General features: G+C 34.1%; 1 protein-coding gene across 4 annotated transcripts in view; it reads right to left on the bottom strand.

Moving 5' to 3' along the window:
• Positions 1–19,900, bottom strand: part of LOC123544950 (kinesin-like protein KIF16B) — an 85,059-nt gene that overhangs the window by 19,600 nt on the left and 45,559 nt on the right. For 3 of the 4 annotated variants that reach the window (XM_045331128.2, XM_045331126.2, XM_045331125.2), the window contains 10 exons: positions 18,129–18,182; positions 17,102–17,255; positions 11,525–11,563; positions 8,012–8,104; positions 7,047–7,208; positions 4,898–5,709; positions 3,944–4,064; positions 3,203–3,348; positions 2,554–2,733; positions 2,167–2,227 (listed from right to left, as the gene is read on the bottom strand). In XM_045331128.2, the coding sequence (XP_045187063.2) occupies positions 2,167–2,227; positions 2,554–2,733; positions 3,203–3,348; positions 3,944–4,064; positions 4,898–5,709; positions 7,047–7,208; positions 8,012–8,104; positions 11,525–11,563; positions 17,102–17,255; positions 18,129–18,182 (1,822 nt within the window). The remainder of the gene's footprint in view (positions 1–2,166; positions 2,228–2,553; positions 2,734–3,202; positions 3,349–3,943; positions 4,065–4,897; positions 5,710–7,046; positions 7,209–8,011; positions 8,105–11,524; positions 11,564–17,101; positions 17,256–18,128; positions 18,183–19,900) is intronic. The other variant, XM_045331127.2, reaches the window with a different exon arrangement.

Genomic DNA, 19,900 nt, shown 5'->3' on the forward strand with positions numbered 1-19,900 from the left:
AAAAGAATAAATAAGTTTCAAAGCTATATGCCTTTAAATGATAGCTGTATGTACTTGCATGCAAAAACTTAACCAAGGTGTGACGCCGACGCCGACGCCAGGGTGAGTAGAATAGCTAGACTATTCTTCGAATAGTCGAGCTAAAAAATTTGAGCCACGCCATGGGAAAACCAACATAGTTGCTTTGCGACCAGCATGGATCCAGACCAGCCTGCGCATCTGCGCAGTCTGGTCAGAATCCATGCTGTTCGCTATCAATACCTATTGCAATTATAGAAACTGTTAGCGAACAGCATGGATCCTGACCAAACTGTGCGGATGCGCAGGCTGGTCTGGATCCATGCTTGTCGCAAAGCCACTATGTTGGTTTTCCCATGGCGCGGCTCAAATGTTGAGGCCAGAGACATTGGCAGATAGAACTCACATTCACTAAAAGATCAAGGTCAACCTGAGCCAACGATTCTAGTGAGCTAAAAAGTACAAAAAGAAATAAACTGTAATAATTTAATTTTGTGTGTATGTATCAGCTTGGGTTATCAGTGACTCTTTGCAAATTCTCCTTTATGACATAAAATACATCTTCTTGTTAGTTCTCACACAAAAGAAAACCCAAAATCAAAACTTGGAATAAGTTAGTGTCTAGAGCAACTCCAGTCATGCAAAATATGACTACATGCAGGGCTCCGGAAATTTGCCGGTTTGTCGGTTTTGGACCGATTTTTGCCTTTTCAGACCGATTCATAAAGTGAAAAAACGAAAAAAATTGGTCCCGTAAAAATGGAGAAAAAGTATAAATTTCGGTCTGAAATCTCAATACACGATCACCTGCCAAGCAGGAAATTGTTGGTCACACCCTCAGATAATCAATAAACGTGTCAAATGGTCTGATTGTCACCTTGGTAATCGGTCCGTAATTAGCTCGTGACACAACAGTGCTCACGCGGCACATTCTTTAATGTTTGCAGGCAGCTGACTGCAATGTGTTAAACATTTCTGACTGGTTTCCAAATGCTTCTGACTGGATCCAAATGCTTTGACACTTCTTCTATTTAGATCATTAGCCGACGGATTGCTTTATTTTGAAGATGGGTAAAAAGAAACAAATGGTCATTGCATTTAATGAGACATCACACGGGAAACCGATATAAATATTTTTTTTTTTTTAATAATTACTTGATTTGTAAAAATTGTATGATTCATTTGCCTGTCCAGTTGAAACAAGTGCAGAAAATCATCTTTGCAACCCGACTGTACAAAAAAAAAAAAAGATTTGCAAACCCGAATGATAATGAAAACCGGAGTGGCGGACCTGGCCAGCGTATCAAATCAGTCTTAAAAACGTTTCAGAATGAAATTTTGTTTACATCATTAGAGAACATATAACTTTATAAAACGCAGTTTGCTTACTGAAGTACAATGCCTGTGAAATGAAATATCCGCGGCCAACCCAAGTATCCTTTTGGTATCATACACATGGGAAATTCGATCTCAGCGTTCACATATAACGTACACATTTGGTCCGCGGCAGAGTACTCTGAAAATACTGAGGATGTTTGGCAGAGACTTTGTGTCCAGTAAATCACTTTGACGCATTGTATTTTATAAAATTCCGTCAAATAATGTGGAAACATCACAAAGTATCTGTGGTACCGAAGTCACGTGTGTTGGCTTTTAGACTAGTTAGGTACACGGTGTCAAGAAAACAATGCCTCGGCATTTTTATCCTTGCAAGTATTTTCTCAGAAAAACATCGAAATTTAAACAAAGTAACGATCACATATAACACTGAATGACTGTTTACATTGTATGGTAACTTACGGTGACCGTTAAATTATTTTTAATGCATGACATACTTATTTCTTTATTCTATCACATTTAACAAATATGGTATATTGGTAATACGGTGGGTGGGGTAGTGCCAATGTCATGATTTTCATTTCGGACCGATAGAGTTCTCAAAATTTCCGGAGCCCTGACTACATGTATATGACAAACACCCATGCAAGGCCTTAACTCCATTAAAACTCATCAGACAGGAATCAAAGGAAAAGCTGCTGAAATTTGGATGGATGGACATCGCTGTAAGGTGGTAAGTATAGTTTGTTTTCAAACTGGTATATAAAAGCAAAGATGTAAAAAAAATCACTACAGTATGTAAATACATACCATAACAGTAGCGTAAGGGTTAGACAGAGATGGTGATATACCCTTCCCTATTGATCCACTTCTGTAAAATGAAGGAAATTACTCATTATTTTCTTATGTAAATTCTTCAACAAATCATCAAAATACATTTAGCATGACAAACTGATTCATTAATATATATTGTTTCAAATTCTATACACAAATACACTGCATAAATTTCACTTTTCTATGTGAATCTGTTGAAAGCCAAATGGGTATGCCAAGATTGAAAAACTTCGATTTTAAATTAGAAAACAAAATACCCGAACCTTCATAATTATGCTGACAATTAGCAAAACTGCTCATTAATTACCTGAAAAAGGTCTTGTGTAAACAATTTCCTGTCAGTTTCTCTTTATTTATACATACCGTTTTTCATATCTGGCTTTAAGCTGTTTCATTTCTCTATGATGAGCATCTTTAAGACGTTTTATTTCTTCTTCTCTCTCTCTCTTTTCTTTGTCTCGTTCTAGCTGACGCTTTTGTTCCCTCTGAATTTTCTCTTCAAACATCCTTCTCTTCACCTCCTGTTCTACTAATGCATTTATCCTGAAATACAATCCAATATCTTAACAAACTGCTCTAATAATTATTTCTTTAGTTCAGTTTTCTACTTTATGTGGGATTTAAAGCATTTTTTTAATTCCAGATGGGCATCTTTTTGGAATATACATTGTAATATATAATTGAAAAACTGCTGCACCTATCAGAAAACTTAAAATATCAAATTTAGAATCTTGAAATATCACTTGATAAACTACAGTAAACCTTATTTAGTTGCTCAATTGAGCATGGCAGAAGTGGAAACTGAGGTCTATTTTCTGAACCCAAATATGCATTATTAGACCAACTATACTTATGTCTGTTGTAAACAGCTTACTAAGTGGTAAACATGACTAAAGTTTTTGTTAAGAATAAACATTCAGGCAAAGTCTTCAACTTACATCACTGTTTTATTATATGTTATTACATGGTAATCTGCTATTCTCAAGAAGAAACTTCATATTTTCTTACTTACCTGTCTTGTCTGACTCTCTCCTGAAGGTTATCTTTCTCCAGTTCTATAATATCTAGCTCGTAATCTCGTGCCTGGTCAAAGCCCCGCACTTTCTCCTCCAATGCTTCCTGGGCTCTATCAACTGCTGCCTGCAAATCTTCAAGCTCCTTATAGAGAGGAGAAAATAAAATACTTACAAATTAATTCAACATCAAATAAATATAGGTCATCTTTTCTTAGAAGTATCTGGAAATTGAATTTGAGTCAATAAGTAATAAAAAAAACATGCATCTCTTCTTTCCAGAAATGCCAGCTATTATTAGATAATGTGTGCCTCTTACACTTAAACATATCATAAGTAAAGAAACTTTCAAAAGGAACAGTATTTCAAAAAGATGAAAATGCAGATTTTTCTTTATTCCATATTTCAGAATCTGAAGGAACCCATTTGTTTGACTCACATGGATTTAACACTAATTTTAAAACAGTATTTCAGCTGTGTAAAGGCAGCTAGCTAACTGAACCAGTATCAACATCCTGGATTCTGTACATCAGTACTGACTTGTTCTCCATTCTCCACATATAGCTGACAACTTCCCAAAAGGCATCAGAAAATCAAATAAAACATTCCTTCTCTCCCACGAATCAAATTCAAGGTCTATTGAGACACAGTCCAGTGCTCTATCTGCTTAGCAAACCAGGCAGGCTGAGAATCGGAGTTAAATGTGTATGAAAAACAGTTGGATGTGTTCAGTAAAATACCTTTCTCTTTTGTTCTATCTTTTGTTGATCTTCATCGGTCATCTCAACCTGCTGTAATTGTTCATCCAGATCTCCTATACCCGAGTCAGCCATACTCTGAGACTTCTTCAGTAACAGCAAGCTAAAATACAGTTAAACGATGGTCAAGGTACTGCATGATAAAAATAGGAAGTTCAATCACACACTAACAAAAGAAATATCCACTTTACATATTAAGTTTAGCAGAATCAAGTTAAATACAAAACTGTCATATCATGATGGATTTTCACCAGACCCAATCCATGACTCTAGTTACCTCCCTTCCCAGTCCATTCCCAAAGTCACAAGCAACCACTTTTAAAATTCTGCGTAACTGAGGTACTTTAGCCTTCCAGAAATGATTGTTAATACACTGATGATTTAATGACAAAAAGAAAAATATTTCAGAATAGCAAATTTTCTCTTGTGCATGGTTTTGTGCAACACATGATATGTCACATCGTGAGCATTTTGTAGTACATGGACAAAGTATTCAGAAAACACAACGTGTCAGGCAAATTCAAAGTGCATTCAAATTTGGTGCAATTGTAGTTATATTTTATACGGAACTATTTTTTACTGACAACATTTAAATACAGAAACTATTTTAGTGGACAGATCAAACTCCATTTCTGCATTGTGCTAAATGCCATATGTTCATGTATATATACTCAATGGCTGTTTTTTTTCCTGCAGGTTTTATGTGGAATAAGCTAAAACCACTTATCTACCCACAAGATAAATACATTACCTTCAGCAAATTAAAAGCTTTTACTCATGTCTTATGTTATTGTGCTTACAATTATTGTTTGACTGTGAATTACATGTACTAATGATTATTTGGGTTTTCATACATGACTGAGTTGGACGTAATATCACACTGAAATGAAATGAAAGTGAAAATTACAATGCAAGTTGGACTAGATTTTCACCTACCTTTTCCTTTCTTCCTGAATCTCCTTCAATTGTTCACTGAGATTTTCCTCTACAGAATTTAATTCTTCATTTATTGATATAATCTCCTGTTCCAGTTTTATCACAGCCCTACACTGTGAGCTACTTAAATCATTCTTTTCTCTTATAATATCCTCTTTTTCATCCAAAAATTGTGACTTTTTTGTGTCAATGTCTTTTTCAAACTCTTTTAACACAACATTTTGCTTTTTTAAATCACTAACCATATCTGAAATATTTGTTTCCATTTCTTCTATTTTACTACTAAGGGAATCTAATTCTTTACTTTTAGCCTCTTTTGCTACATCTTTCTTCATTCTATCAACCTTATTCTGTTCTTCTTTTTTATATTGTTCCCATCTGTCCATTTCCACTTCAATTGCATCAAGAATTTTTCTTTCTTTAGTTGCTACTTTCTCTTCTTCAAGTTTCAGAAGACTTTTCGCTTCTTCAAGTTGTTCCTTTTCTATTTCAATATCTCTCCTCTCTTTTTCAGTCAATGTTTCTGATTTCAAACATTCGTCATATTCCTTTTCCTGGTCTTTCAGATCATTCCAAGCTTCTTCAATTTCATGATTCTCATTAGCAATCTCATCCACATTCTTCTTCCATCTCTCCTTCATTTCAGATTCTTTTTTGTCAAATTGAGATTGCAGTTGATTTACTTCCATTTCAATTTCTTGAAATTTCTCTTTCAAAGATTCATTCTCCTCCAACTGTTCATGAAAGATGATCTCAAAGTCTTTCTTCATTTTGTCAAGTTGCTTTTGTTCTGCATCAATTACTTTCTGATCCTGTGAAAAAGTAAACAAACAAAAAAACAATATTACTTTTAAAAAAAAAAGTATTATAGGAGAATATGTAACAACAAGAGCTGCTTGTAAAACATTATATAAATATTGCATTCCTGAGAGGGTGATATGAAAAATGTTCACCGCGAGGTATATGAATACTGACCGAGGCGCCAGCCGAGGTCTATATTCATATTTCGAGCGGTGAACATTTTTTATATCACCCTCTCAGGAATGCAATATTTATTTTATTATACCGAAAGATTATAAGGGTCAAAGCATTTACTGGAAAATCAACATAGTAATTTATTTAACATTAAAGAATAATTACTAACCTAATAAAGAAGACAGAATTAAAAAGTCTTTTCTTGTTAGCACTTATAATTTGTGGCGACTTTGCCATGTAATAAGACTTTTTTGATAGATTTAATCGAGACGTTTACATACTATATTTATTCTAATATAAACTTTCTTTTTTTTTTTAAACGAAACATGTAAGAGTGAGCGCTCATTTTCTAAGATCATTTCCAAACTTATTATAGTAGTTTCGATTCAATATTTGATGAAAAATTGTTTTCGAAATATTTTGCACGTAGCATGAAAACAAAATTCGGCTGTGTTCGCACATGCAAGAGCAGCAGAAAAGGGTAATTTAATCCTAAAGTATAATTATATAAGCACCTCGTCTGAAAATTTATCGACTCACTCTTTTAATCAATGCAGAAGTATCAATCTCTCAACGGGTGATATGAAAAAATAATATCACATGCGCAGAAAAACAAAATAACACTGTTGCGCATGTGATATGAAATTTTGGATCATATCACCTGCGCAGAAATTGAAAATAATGATTTTGCGCATGTGATATAAAATCACTGGGGAATATGATATATTATTCAAGTTAAACTGATGGGAAATTTGCATTGGACATTTATGTGAGGTATAATAAAATGATATATGCCAATAATGTAAGTCTGCATGTTGTTTTCAGCCAGAAGCTAAACCTTGACCTTTGACCTAATGACCCATAAGTACCAATGAAGGGCAATCATTCAAAGACTATTTTACATACCAGGTCAAAGTATTATGAAACTGCTGATCAGAGAGCCTTATACTGTGATCATTACCTTTGACCTACTTACCCAGAAACAGGTAATCTACGGACCATAGGCAATCATCGTATGCAATTTTGCATTTACAGAAAATGTAAGTCCAAGTTAAGAATGATTCCGAATAACAATGATATATTCCACATTGCTCTATATGCGGCTTTTGACAGAAAGATGTCTAACATATTTTTGAAAAGCCATCGTATATGTTCTTAAGCTTAGTTTTTGTACCTCCTTATCTTGTTCTTTTGCTGCCTGTTCTTTTACCAAAAGTTCATCATCGAGCAGTTGGATCTCATTGTCTTTGAGTCTACACCTGTCATCAAGCAGAGTTATCTGAGCTTGTACACTCTGTTTGTGGACTTCATTGTCACTTCTCAGTGTCTCCATTTTCTAGAAATATAAATTATGTAACATTAGTAGGCAAATGTTAGAATGGAGGTGTGGTCTTGTGGTTAAGGTTTGGGCCAACAACCCGAAGGTCGTGGGTTTGAGCCCAAACAGGGTCATGTTTATGCCATCTCATATAACACCAGTGCTGGTTTTTTCAGGAAGTAGACTTAAGAGTGATTCAAATAAGCTACAAGCTTTCTCACAATCTAGCTGAAACAAATTAGTTTAAACTAAGCCTTTGGCCTGCTGGTGGCAAGTGATTTTGCCTTTGCGACCAGTGCAGTCCAAGATCAGCCTGCCCATCCTACATCCAACATTCTACACTGTTTGCTATTCAGTCAGAAAATTTTCAGTGAACAAACCTTTGAAAAATAAGCGGTACTGTCCAAATTGAATGCTGGACCAGTCCATTTTAGAAATTTAGCAAGGTAAAGGTTAATGTTATAAAGCAGTTGCCAAAGAACTTAAGACATGTTAGAACAGAGCAGGGAGAGATATTTGAGACATGTAAGGCTTGTCAAAAGGATAAAATACAGGGCTCTGAGACTAGCATATTATAGTCTGGATTGTGGTATCTGACAGCCTATTATCAACGGAGACCTGTGAACTGAACAGAGAGATAATTTTATCATTGCTCACATTGCTTATATCAAAGAAATCAGGAAAAAAATACAATTCCTTGCATTTAAAATTTAGATCATTTCACTGGAAGTTAACTATATAATCCATAACGATTTTCTACTTACAAAGTTGCAGCAGATGTCCTGGAGACACTTTATTTCTACTTAGTTGTATATACTTACTATATGTAAAGTTTCACTATTCTGTCTGCATGTCTCTATCAGTGTCTTCTCCTTCACATCTAAATTCTTCAACAGGTCATCTATCTGAGCACCCTGGTAACACATACATATATAGTTAGTACTCATTCAAGGTGCTTTATGATTTATGATAAAGCGTGTACCTAACATACAGAAGATTGTGGTATCTTTTATCAGGTGTGTTTCTGTTTGTAAAAGGAAATATTAATTCAAGAGCATCATGAATATGACACATCTCTTTAGAAAGAAATTTAACACACTTCATAATACCAACATCTACTGTACGTAATATTTTCATACTTTGACTTCAATCACTAGAATGTTACAAGATGCTGCCACTATTTTTGGAAAACAAACCAAACTAGAACTGTCACAGGAGTGACTCATACCCCCACCATACGGTCTTGTCACAGAAGAATGGCAACCATAAGGAATCTTAAAAATTCTTTGGAGTACTTCATCCTGGGCTTCCACATATAAGTAATACTAGTATAATACTAGTATAGTAATACTAGTAAATATACTAAATCTCTGATATAAGAGCTACACTAAAAGTGAATACAAAAAAGTGTCTTACCGACCCATGTTACCACGGAAAAATGTTTTTATTTTTTACATAGGACTTATAATAAAAAAGTTAGAAAAATACCTAAAATATTGAAAATCTAAAAATAGGATTTCTAAAAATAGACTAATTCCTGGAATTTAAGGGGAAGAAACTCAGTACAAAGGTTAAAACAAGAGCACCGCCTTGCGGGTGCTGACGCTCATCTGATTTTTTTTTGTATAATAGAAATATTGTCCTACCCATGATTTTCTAAGTCTAAAAAGGGCCATCATTCTTGCAAAAAGCAGGATAGAGTTATGTTTCTTGATGTACAGTGTCCACTTATGATTGTGAAAAACTGTTGCAAGTTTTAAAGCAATAGCTTTGATAGTTTATGAGAAAAGTTGCCTTAAACATAATACTCAACCAAGAAAATGATTTTCTAAGTCCAAAAGGGCAATAATTATTGCAAAAAGCAGGATGGAGTTATGTTGCTTGCTGTACAGGTCAGCTTATGATGGTGAACAAGTGTTGCAAGTTTCAAAGCAATAGCTTTGATAGTTTAAGAGAAAAAGTTGACCTAAACATAAAACTTAACCAAGAAATCTGATATTTTCTAAGTCCAAAAGGGCCATAAATCTTGCAAAAAGCAGGATGGAGTTATGTTTCTTGCTGTACAGGGTCAGCTTATGATGGTGAACAAGTGTTGCAAGTTTCAAAGCAATAGCTTTGATAGTTTAGGATAAAAGCTGACCTAAACATAAAACTTAACCAAGAAAACTGATTTTCTAAGTCCAAAAGGGGCAATAATTCTTGCAAAAAGCAAGATGGAGTTATGTTTCTTGATGTACAGGGTCTGCTTATGATGGTGAACAAGTATTCCAAGTTTCAAAGCAATAGCTTTGATAGTTTAGGAGAAAAGTTGACCTAAACATAAAACTTAACCAAGAAATCTGATATTTTCTAAGTACAAAAGGGGCCATAAATCTTGCAAAAAGCAAGATGGAGTTATGTTTCTTGCTATACAGGGTCAGCTTATGATGGTGAACAAGTCTTCCAAGTTTCAAAGCAAAAGCTTTGATAGTTTAGGAGAAAAGCTGACCTAAACATAAAACTTAACCAGCCGACGCCGACGCCGACAACCGCTCAAGTGATGACAATAACTCATCATTTTTTTTCAAAAATCAGATGAGCTAAAAAGGTTACTTCCCTTTGGCTCTAAGCCAATCAGAATGAGATATAGTGAAAATACATCAAAATTAACCTTAAATTCTAGGTAAAAGGGGACACAATTCAAGAAAAATAGTGTCAGAGTTATGCACCTTGTGTCACATGATGTGGGATGAGGTGGAACATCTATTTTAAGTCTGAATCAAATCCATTCAGTAGTAATTGAGATATAGTGAAAATACATCAAAATTAACCTTAAATTCTAAGTAAAAAGGGCATAATTCATGAAAAATTGGTGTCAGAGTTATGCACCTTGTGTCACATGATGTGGGTGATGAGGTGGAACATCTATTTTAAGTTTGAATCAAATCCATTTTGTAATAATTGAGATATAGTGAAAATACATCAAAATCAACCTTAAATTTAAAGTAAAAGGGGACATAATTCATAAAAAATTTATGTCAGAGTTAAGCACCTTATGACACATCATCTGGTGATGAGTGGAACAACTATTTTAAGTTTGAATCAAATCCATTTAGTAATAACTGAGATATAGTGAAAATACAACAAAATTAACCTTAAATTCTAAGTAAAAGGGGACATAATTCATGAAAAACTTGGTGTAAGAGTTATGCACCTTGTGTCACATGATGTGGGCACATGATGTGGGTGATGAGTGGAACATCTATTTAAGTTTGAATCAAATCCATTCAGTAGTAACTGAGATAAAGTGAAAATACATCAAAATCAACCTTAAATTCTAAGTAAAAAGGGGCATAATTCATAAAAAAATGGTGTCAGAGTTATGCACCTTATGTCACATGATGTGGGTGATGAGGTGGAACATCTATTTTAAGTTTGAATCAAATCCATTTAGTAATAACTGAGATATAGTGAAAATACAACAAAATTAACCTTAAATTCTAAGTATAAGGGGACATAATTCATGAAAACTTGGTGTCAAGAGTTATGCACCTTGTGTCACATGATATGGGTGATAAGGTGGAACATGTATTTTAAGTTTGAATCAAATCTATTTGGTAATAACTGAGATAATAGATTTCGGGACGCGACGGGACGGGACGGGACACGACGGGACGTGACAAAACTGACTCCTATATACCCCCCTCAAACATGTTTGGTGGGGGTATAACAAACATGTTTGGTGGGGGTATAACAAATAGCTACATAATTACTGTTAAAACATTCCATGTTATATAATTACTTCAAACTAATTAAGTAACAAAATGTTAGCAACTAAGCATCTTTATTCCGCTAATAAAATACAGTTAATAGATTAAAGGGGCATTCCTCCAAATTTATCTAAACTTTTTCAAAATTTAACGAGTACTTTTATTTGTTAATTGTCGTAAATAAAAAGTGAACAAGTGTGATTCAAAATTAAGAGACTACTTTAATTTGGTAAAATAATCATTATTTGTCAATTATCATAAATAAAAAGTGACCAAGCATGATTCAAAATCTATAGACAACTTTTTTTTATTATTATAAATTAAAAGTGAACAAGGGTGATTCAGTGAGTTGTAGGCAGTATTTCATATAAAACATTTGTATAGTATGCAAAATAAAAAGGAAAGCTCTCAAAAGAATTGGTCCCAGTATAAAAATATCATGTCACAGAAATTAAGCTTGACTTTTTATCACAATCATAAAATATCAGCTTAAATAAATACTTCTATGTTTTCAAAATATTTTGATATTAATCTGGAGGACAGCCCCTTTAAAAGTTAACGGAAATAAAAGCAGAAATATGGTACCTTTGGTAGTTTAATGGGTATATGATCAAACTGGTGTGCCTGGGGATAAAATAAAAGTATGGATAAATATAGAGGAATTCACAGGAAGAGTTCTATGCTACTTGGTGTACACTGTATTTATGTGAAACTGGACATAAGCTGTTTAGGACAAATCTTAATTCTGTAATAAGTTTTAAGTACATAAAATCAGATGCTGAAGTATAGGAACAATAAAGGTTAATCAAAATGGATACTATGTCACATAGAAGCATGATTTCTTCTTTGTCTTAGTAAACATATGCTGTTTGTTACATACATACTCCCCCTGCAACTTGCTGTGTAAACTATGTGACAAAGCAATTGCTAGTACACAAACTTATGGTTTTGACCTTTAATATTAACAGACCTTGAAAACAAGAGGTTATTTACTGACCTTTGGCAGCAAACTGTGCCTAATTACAGACTAGCAATGTTTGTGTTTCAAAGTCACAATCATCTTGAGCATTGACTTACTGATTCTAAACTGACCATAGGTAATCACCATACCATATAATGTCTGACAAACATTAGTCAACGTGTCATAAAGCTGTTTAATGGAAACTGTTTGGAGGCTCATAACTATTGACTTTTTCCTCTGATCCCATAAATTATAGAGGCCACATATTAATCACAGACAATCTTCCTGTACTCTAGGCCTATTCTTTCTACACTTATTGATCAGAAACCATTTTGATCCACAAAGTCTCTGTGACCTTGACCGTTACTGATCAGAAACCATTTTGATCCACAAAGTCTCTGTGACCTTGACCATTACTGATCAGAAACCATTTTGATCCACAAAGTCTCTGTGACCTTGACCGTTACTGATCAGAAACCATTTTGATCCACAAAGTCTCTGTGACCTTGACCGTTACTGATCAGAAACCATTTTGACCCACACAAAGTCTCTGTGACCTTGACCTTCAATCCTCCAATTAAGAAAACAGATGGGACCATCTATGGTTGACACACAATCATCCTATGAAGTTGGACAGCAATATGCTCTCACATTTTTAAAAATTATTGATCAAAATCCAACAGGTTAACCAGTACAGACAACCCTCCTATGTTGTTTGACAGTCATAGACTAAAGTGGTCTTCAGTTATTGTTGGAAGCCAACTGGCAGACCAACTGACAGATATAAACTAGAGCTATCACTAAAGGTGATGAATGTACCCCCCGCATGCACTGACACAGTACAGTGCAATTTGACACACACAAGACTGCATAATTATGTGGACTGTATGTATATAGACTGTATGTATACAGTATAGTAACAAAAAACAAAGTCCCATAACTATGCAGAATATTTATCTAAAAGAATGTAACATGCCCCATGCACAACTAGGGTTGGTACTGATCACTTGTGTGAAGTTTCATTAAATTGTGTTTAAGGGTTTGGTAGATTAGGCACACACAAGATTGCATATGAAGACTGTATGTACATAGTATGTTAACAAGAAACAAAGTCCCATAACTCTGCAATTTTTGTCGCTGAAAGAACCTAACATGCCCCATGCACAACTACTGTTGTTACTGATCAGTTGTGTGAAGTTTCATTAAATTGTGTCAAGGGGATGAGGAGAGATGGTGCGCACAAGATTGTGTCTATGTCTATAGTATAGTAACAAAAAAACAAAGTCCCATAACTCTGGAATTTTTTTTTCTGAAAGAACCTAACATGCCCCATGCACAACTACTGTTGTTACTGATCACTTGTCGGCATAGCCAAGATAAAGGGTACCCCTGATGTTGCACATATGGTGAATTTTAAACTCAATCAAAATTTCATATCTTATCATGTGATTTCAAGGTACATCCTTTGAGCACAAGAATCTATCAGGGTTTTCTTCAATTATGCGAAATAAAAAAGTTACGGATGCTCAAGGAACCACATCTCTTAGGGCCTACGGACTCTACATGCCAAAGCATAACATACCTAGATAACACAGAAAAAGTTATTCATGGTGTTGAAAATAAGTTAAATAGTTGCATTAAGATGTTTTCAATATTGCTTTATGGAATATAAAGTTGATTTTATGAATTTCATAATATATCCAGAGCTGGATATCAAAGTACCATCAAATGAGACAACATGCACTGCCTTCCATTTTACATTCTGAACAGAAAACTAAGAAGAGTATGGCAAGCTTCCTTGAAACCTATTAAGAAATATGTATATAAATTGAACTAAAGGTTTCAGATAATAACTTTAAACACTTTTCTGATACAGAACCCAATACAAATTGATATCAAGGCCTACGGACTCTACATCCATATATGGTTACTAGTAAAATAGTTGCAGCAGTATAATATTTCATAGTCAGTTTCCAGAATTACGGTAGTGATATTTTCTGACAGTCTTATAATTCTTAGGGCATTTAAGGGCATTATTAACTAACAATTTTATTTTATTTCTTTTTTTTTTTTGCATTTTGATTATTTAAACTTTGTAAAGACACAAGTGAACAAACTGTTTCATCATAAAAAGAACATGAACAAATCATTGAAATGTGTCAGTGTACCTCACTTTTGGTTTTAACAGGAAGATTAATCACATTCTAATATGACTAACAATGCTTTAATCATCACAACGATATTATGTTGACGTCTCGTCAATGTGATATTTAGCGCCGTGTACCCATCAAGAAATAGCACTTTCAGATGTCATGAAATATTTAATTTAATAATATGTTTTAAACAAAATGTCACATTGCACAAATGCGTTGATTAATTTACAAACATACTTAGTTATTCGCTTTGCTGAATAATTCACAATAATTTTCATCCGAATAGAACTCTACCGCAAGACTTATTACCATTTCTGGTCCTGGCATGTATAAACAAAGACCTACTTTTGGCGCCATGCTTGCACGAAGAAACAGTTCCATTATGATTATATTTGATATAATTTTTACAATAAAGAAATTATTAGAATCGAAATAATTTATAGCAAAACAGTGCTTTATCAATATCACTATTTATACACTCGGCGTTATACGTCGTCCGAATAATTTCACTTGGGCTGTGCCCTCGTAAAATTAATATGTTCGACGTATAACCGCCCATCTTGTATAAATAGTGATAAAGCACTGTTTTGCTATAAATATTTCTTAAATAAAACATGTTTAAAACTAGAAAAGAAGTTCCTGAATTCAAATATAGAATGGTTGCATATTTAAAATATAGACTAATATAGGGCTACGGACTCTACACAACATGTTTCATCCCTGCTTCAGTCAACAGTCATAAAATTATGCAAAAAATTGCTTTCTTCAGCTATTTGGTTCCTTGTTACAGGTCTCATGTTTGATATGTTTGTTTCTTTACATTATCTGGAAATAGACTGGTAAATGTAACAGAAACGGGACTCGTTATAGAAGTGTAGAGTCCGTAGGCCCCTTGTATAACATTTTAACTTGTATAATTAATACTTTGTTAATACAATTTTTATTATAAGTCTGATACAGTGTATCCTTAACCGTACTTTATGATACTAAACAAACATCAATATGCATTAGATCTGTAAGATTAGTGTTGGAAATTGGCAAAAATGTAATTAATTTATTACAATTATATCTTTTTTCCCATTATACTGTTTACTATCAACACCTTAGATGTTTGAAAGAATGAAGCTCTTTTGTTATATCATAAATGAGAAAAAATATTAGTATTAGATATGATTATTGCATAAAAAATTCTGATTTAGTTGCATGAATATGGTGGGGCTACGGACTCTACAGGGCTACGGACAACCAATTTTTGTTCAAAACTTTTTTCTGCTTCTTCTCTGAAGAAATGTCTTTTCTGTAGTTAGTATGTGGGATAACCCGAAAATAATCAAAGGGTTCATTTTTATATTGCTCTTGTTTTTGTGCAAGTGGTACACTGTTGAAAATGGGGCTACGGACTCTACATAAAAATGTCAAGATTCAGCTATCATTTTTCAGAAAATAATGTAGTGCAAATCAATATCTTGCTTTTAGATGCTGGCAAATGTGTTTCTTTTTCATGATCATAATGATTATATCTGCCAGTTCAAAGAATAACTTTGGTATTCCCTTTGTAGAAACAGAGCAGGTAAAAACCATCAACGCATAACGAAGTGATGGATTTAGTTACTTACAAATATCTTGAATATTTTCGGACCAATTTCAAATCTGTAAAAAATATGTCTTACCTGAAGGTCAGTTGAAGTTTGAAAACTTGAAATAAAAACTGTAACAAACTAAAATAGTAATTAAATAAATGGTCAATATCTTTTTAAAAAAGAATAAGATGATATTGTATTCCTTAAATGTTGTCAGAAATCAACATATAACACAGGGGAATATGAAAGTGCCCATTTATCTTGGCTTTGCCGTTGTGTGAAGTTTCATTAAATTGTGTCAAGGGGATGAGGAGAGATGCTGCGCACAAGATTGTGTCTATGTATATATTATAGTAACAAAAAAACAAAGTCCCATAACTCTGCAATTTTTTTTCTAAAAGAACCTAACATGCCCCATGCACAACTACTGTTGGTACTGATCACTTGTGTGAAGTTTCATTAAATTGTGTCCAGGGAATGAGGAGAGATGGTGCACACAAGATTGTGTCTATGTATATAGTATAGTCACAAAAAAACAAAGTCCCATAACTCTGAAAAATTTTTTTCTAAAAGAACCTAACATGCCCCATGCACAACTACTGTTGGTACTGATCACTTGTGTGAAGTTTCATTAAATTCTGTCAAGGGGATAAGGAGAGATGGTGCGCACAAGATTGCGTCTACGGACAGACGACCAGAGGGACAGACAGACAGACGGACAGACAGACAACCTGAAACCAGTATACCCCCCCTTACAACTTTGTTGTCGGGGGGTACAACAAAGCAATATTCACCAAATGGTGTAAAAATTATCACAGTGTAAAGATTTTTGTCTGCATGACTCAGTGGAAAAATTGTTCTTCACTAGAAATCATACTATCAGGTATCTTCTTTAATACAAGGCTTTCTGGTATCATTGCTTTTTGAATAGATAAAATTAATGTATAATTCCCCCTAGAGAAAATAAGAAAAAGAAATCATATGGTCATGGCTGCCAGTAAACTACAAATACACATTCTTTTACATTCCACAAAACAGCTAGTCATAGCTGCACATAACAAAGACTTTAAAAAATATCTGTTACAATCAAATTATGCATCCATCAATCAAATGACATTACCATGCAAACACAAAATATACTAGCATAATTTAACATTCAGAAATATATTTTCATTTCCATATACATGTACAAGATAAATTTTATTTTAACATATCACTGCATATTATATACCGGTACATGAAATGGTATAAGGAGTCCTTACAATAAAATCTGTCAGAAGATTATTTGGAAGCCGAGTATGCAACCATGCAAAATAATAACAGATTCAGTTTGAATGAATCTCTTCATGAGATGTGATTTAAGTCTTTAAATACTACATATTTTTCCTTTATTTTTTGTCACATAATTATTTAATATAGATATAAAGGCCTAGACACTACTTACACAGATAGGAAGTAAAGAAAATACCTGTAAGACCTCAGTTTGGACTTTTTCTAGCTCTTTGTATGCCTTGTTGAGCTGATTCTGTTTTTTCTCCAACTCTATTTCCATGGAAACCTGTTTGTTGATACGTTCTTCCTCCTCAGCATGGTAGCGATCTTCCAACACCTTGATCTGACATCTGAAGTCATATAACTAAATGGTGGGTTTCTATAGATAAAACCCGAGTCCAACAAAACTCTGTGCCATAAGGCAATATGTATGAAAGTGGATCAAAAGGATTCGAAAATGTTTGCTTTTGGTATTGGGTTAATGACTACCTTACCCCAATCTAAAGGGATAATTCCTTTTTCAAAACAGGCATTATACAAAATATGCAAGACAGAAATTGAACAATTTTTCTTCAAAAGATCACTAGGAATACTGCCAAAACCAGAAGCTTTACCAGACTTTACTCTCAATATAGGTCTTGTAATCTCAGATATAGTAGAAGGTATTTCAACAACAACATGTATATAAGTTTTGTGTATAGTAATTTATTGCATCAATATTTCAGCTAACACCTTCATCAGGATAATTCACATACAAATATAAACAATAGATGGGACATTAAACTGGCAAAATAACATCAAATGGCGAGAAAATGTCAAGCACATTATCAAAATGCATATACAAAAAGTTGGAGAACAAGAACTGCTAAGTCTAAATCAGGGCCTTATCTTTGCGAAAAAGCAAAAAGGAATTAAGAAACCTGCACACTGTTTGTCAGATAGTGTGTGTAACTTCAATCTATTCCCACTAGATGTTAGAGAGAAACCACTTTACATATAAAGAACTTATCAAAATTCGGCAAAGCCCAGATGCTGACGAATGGGTGAGTGCAACAGCTCTACCTTTTCTTCAAACAGCTGAGCTAACAATGAAATATTCTATGATGATGATGATGATGAAGTATAAAGGATACAATGAATAATGATATATATTAGTATGTTAGTGAGATTATGTTAATGTGTGAGTATACTGTTACATAAAGCTGTTACTCCTAGTAACCTACTTTAGTTCTTCAATTTTCTCTTGTTCCTCCCTGTGTGAGCTGTCTAACTCCCACCTGAAATCATATCAAACTTATGGTAACATTTTCTCTACATAAACAGACAGCTATACAACAAAATCTAAGACAAGAGGGCCAAGATGGCCCTAGGTCACTCACCTGAGAAACACACCATAACAATGTAAACATGTTTGACCTATTGATTTCATGGAAACAAATATTCTGACCAATTTTCATTAAGATTGGACCAAAAATGTGGTCTCTTAAGTGTAAACAAGTAATTTCTTTGATTTGACCTAGTGACCTAGTTTTTGACCCAAGATTACCCATATTCAAACCCGACCTAGATTTCATCAAGGCAGTCATTCTGACTAAATGTTATGAATATCTGGTGTAAAATGCAGCCCCTAGTGCGTACAAAAGATTTTTCTTTGATTTGACCGGGTGACCTAGTTCTTGAACCCAGATGACCCATATTCGAACTTGACCTAGATTTCATCTCGACACATTTAAATCAAATTTCCTGAAGATTGGGTGTAAAATGCAGTTCCTGTTGCATACACGATGTTTTTCTTTGATATGACCTAGTGACCGAGTTTTTGACCCCAGGTGGCCCATGTTCGTACATAACTTAGGTTTCAGGACTTAATTTCATGAAGATCCAGTGTAAAATGCAGTCCCTATTGTATACACAAGGTTTTTCTTTGATTTGACACAGTGACCGAGGTTTTGACCACAGATGACCTATATTCTAACTTGACCTAGATTTCATCAAGGCAATTATTCTGACTAAATTCTATGAATATCCAGTGTAAAATGCAGCCCCTATCAGGTACACAAGGTTTTTCTTTTATTTGACCGGGTGACCTGGTTTTTGACCCCAGATAACCTATATTCAAACTCAACGTAGGTTTCATCCTGACAAACATTCTGATCAAATTTCATGAAGATATGGTGTAAAATGCAGCCCCTATTGCATACACAAGGTTTTTCTTTGATTTGACCAAGTGACCTGGTTTTTGACCCCAGATGACCCATATTCAAATTCAACCTAGATTTCATCAAGGAAATCATTATGACCAAAATTCATGAAGATCAGTTGAAAATACAGCCTCTATTGCATACACAAGGTTTTTCTTTGATTTGACCTAGTGATCTAGTTTTTGACCTCAGATGACCCATTTTGGAACTTGGCCTAAAAGTTATCAAGGTAATCATTCTGACAAAATTTCATGAAGATCAGTTGAAATATACAGCCTCTATCGCATACACAAGGTTTTTCTTTGATTTGACCTAGTGACCTAGTTTTTGATCCCAGATGACCCATTTTCGAACTTGGCCTAGACTTCATCAAGGTTATCATTCTGACTAAAATTCATGAAGATCACTTGAAAAATACAGCCTCTATCGCATACACAAGGTTTTTCTTTGATTTGACCTAGTGACCTAGTTTTTGATTCCAGATGATCCATTTTCAAACTTGGCCTAAATTTTATCAAGGCAATCATTCTGACCAAATTTCATGAAGATCAGTTGAAAAATACAGCCTCTATGGCATACACAAGCTAAATGTTGACAGATGACAGACAGACGCCGAACATCAAGCGATAACAATAACTCACCTTGCTCAGGTGAGCTAAAAACTACAAAATTTGGGCAAAAAATCTTGAGGCCATTTTGCACTTCAACATGGCAAGGATCTGCTATTTGGACTATTCCCTTACAAACTCTTTAAAGACTAGGAATGAGATTTCTGCATGTTCACAGGACAGTAA

The sequence above is a fragment of the Mercenaria mercenaria genome, chromosome 1 (genome assembly GCF_021730395.1).
Source record: "Mercenaria mercenaria strain notata chromosome 1, MADL_Memer_1, whole genome shotgun sequence".
In the NCBI taxonomy this organism is placed as follows: domain Eukaryota; kingdom Metazoa; phylum Mollusca; class Bivalvia; order Venerida; family Veneridae; genus Mercenaria; species Mercenaria mercenaria.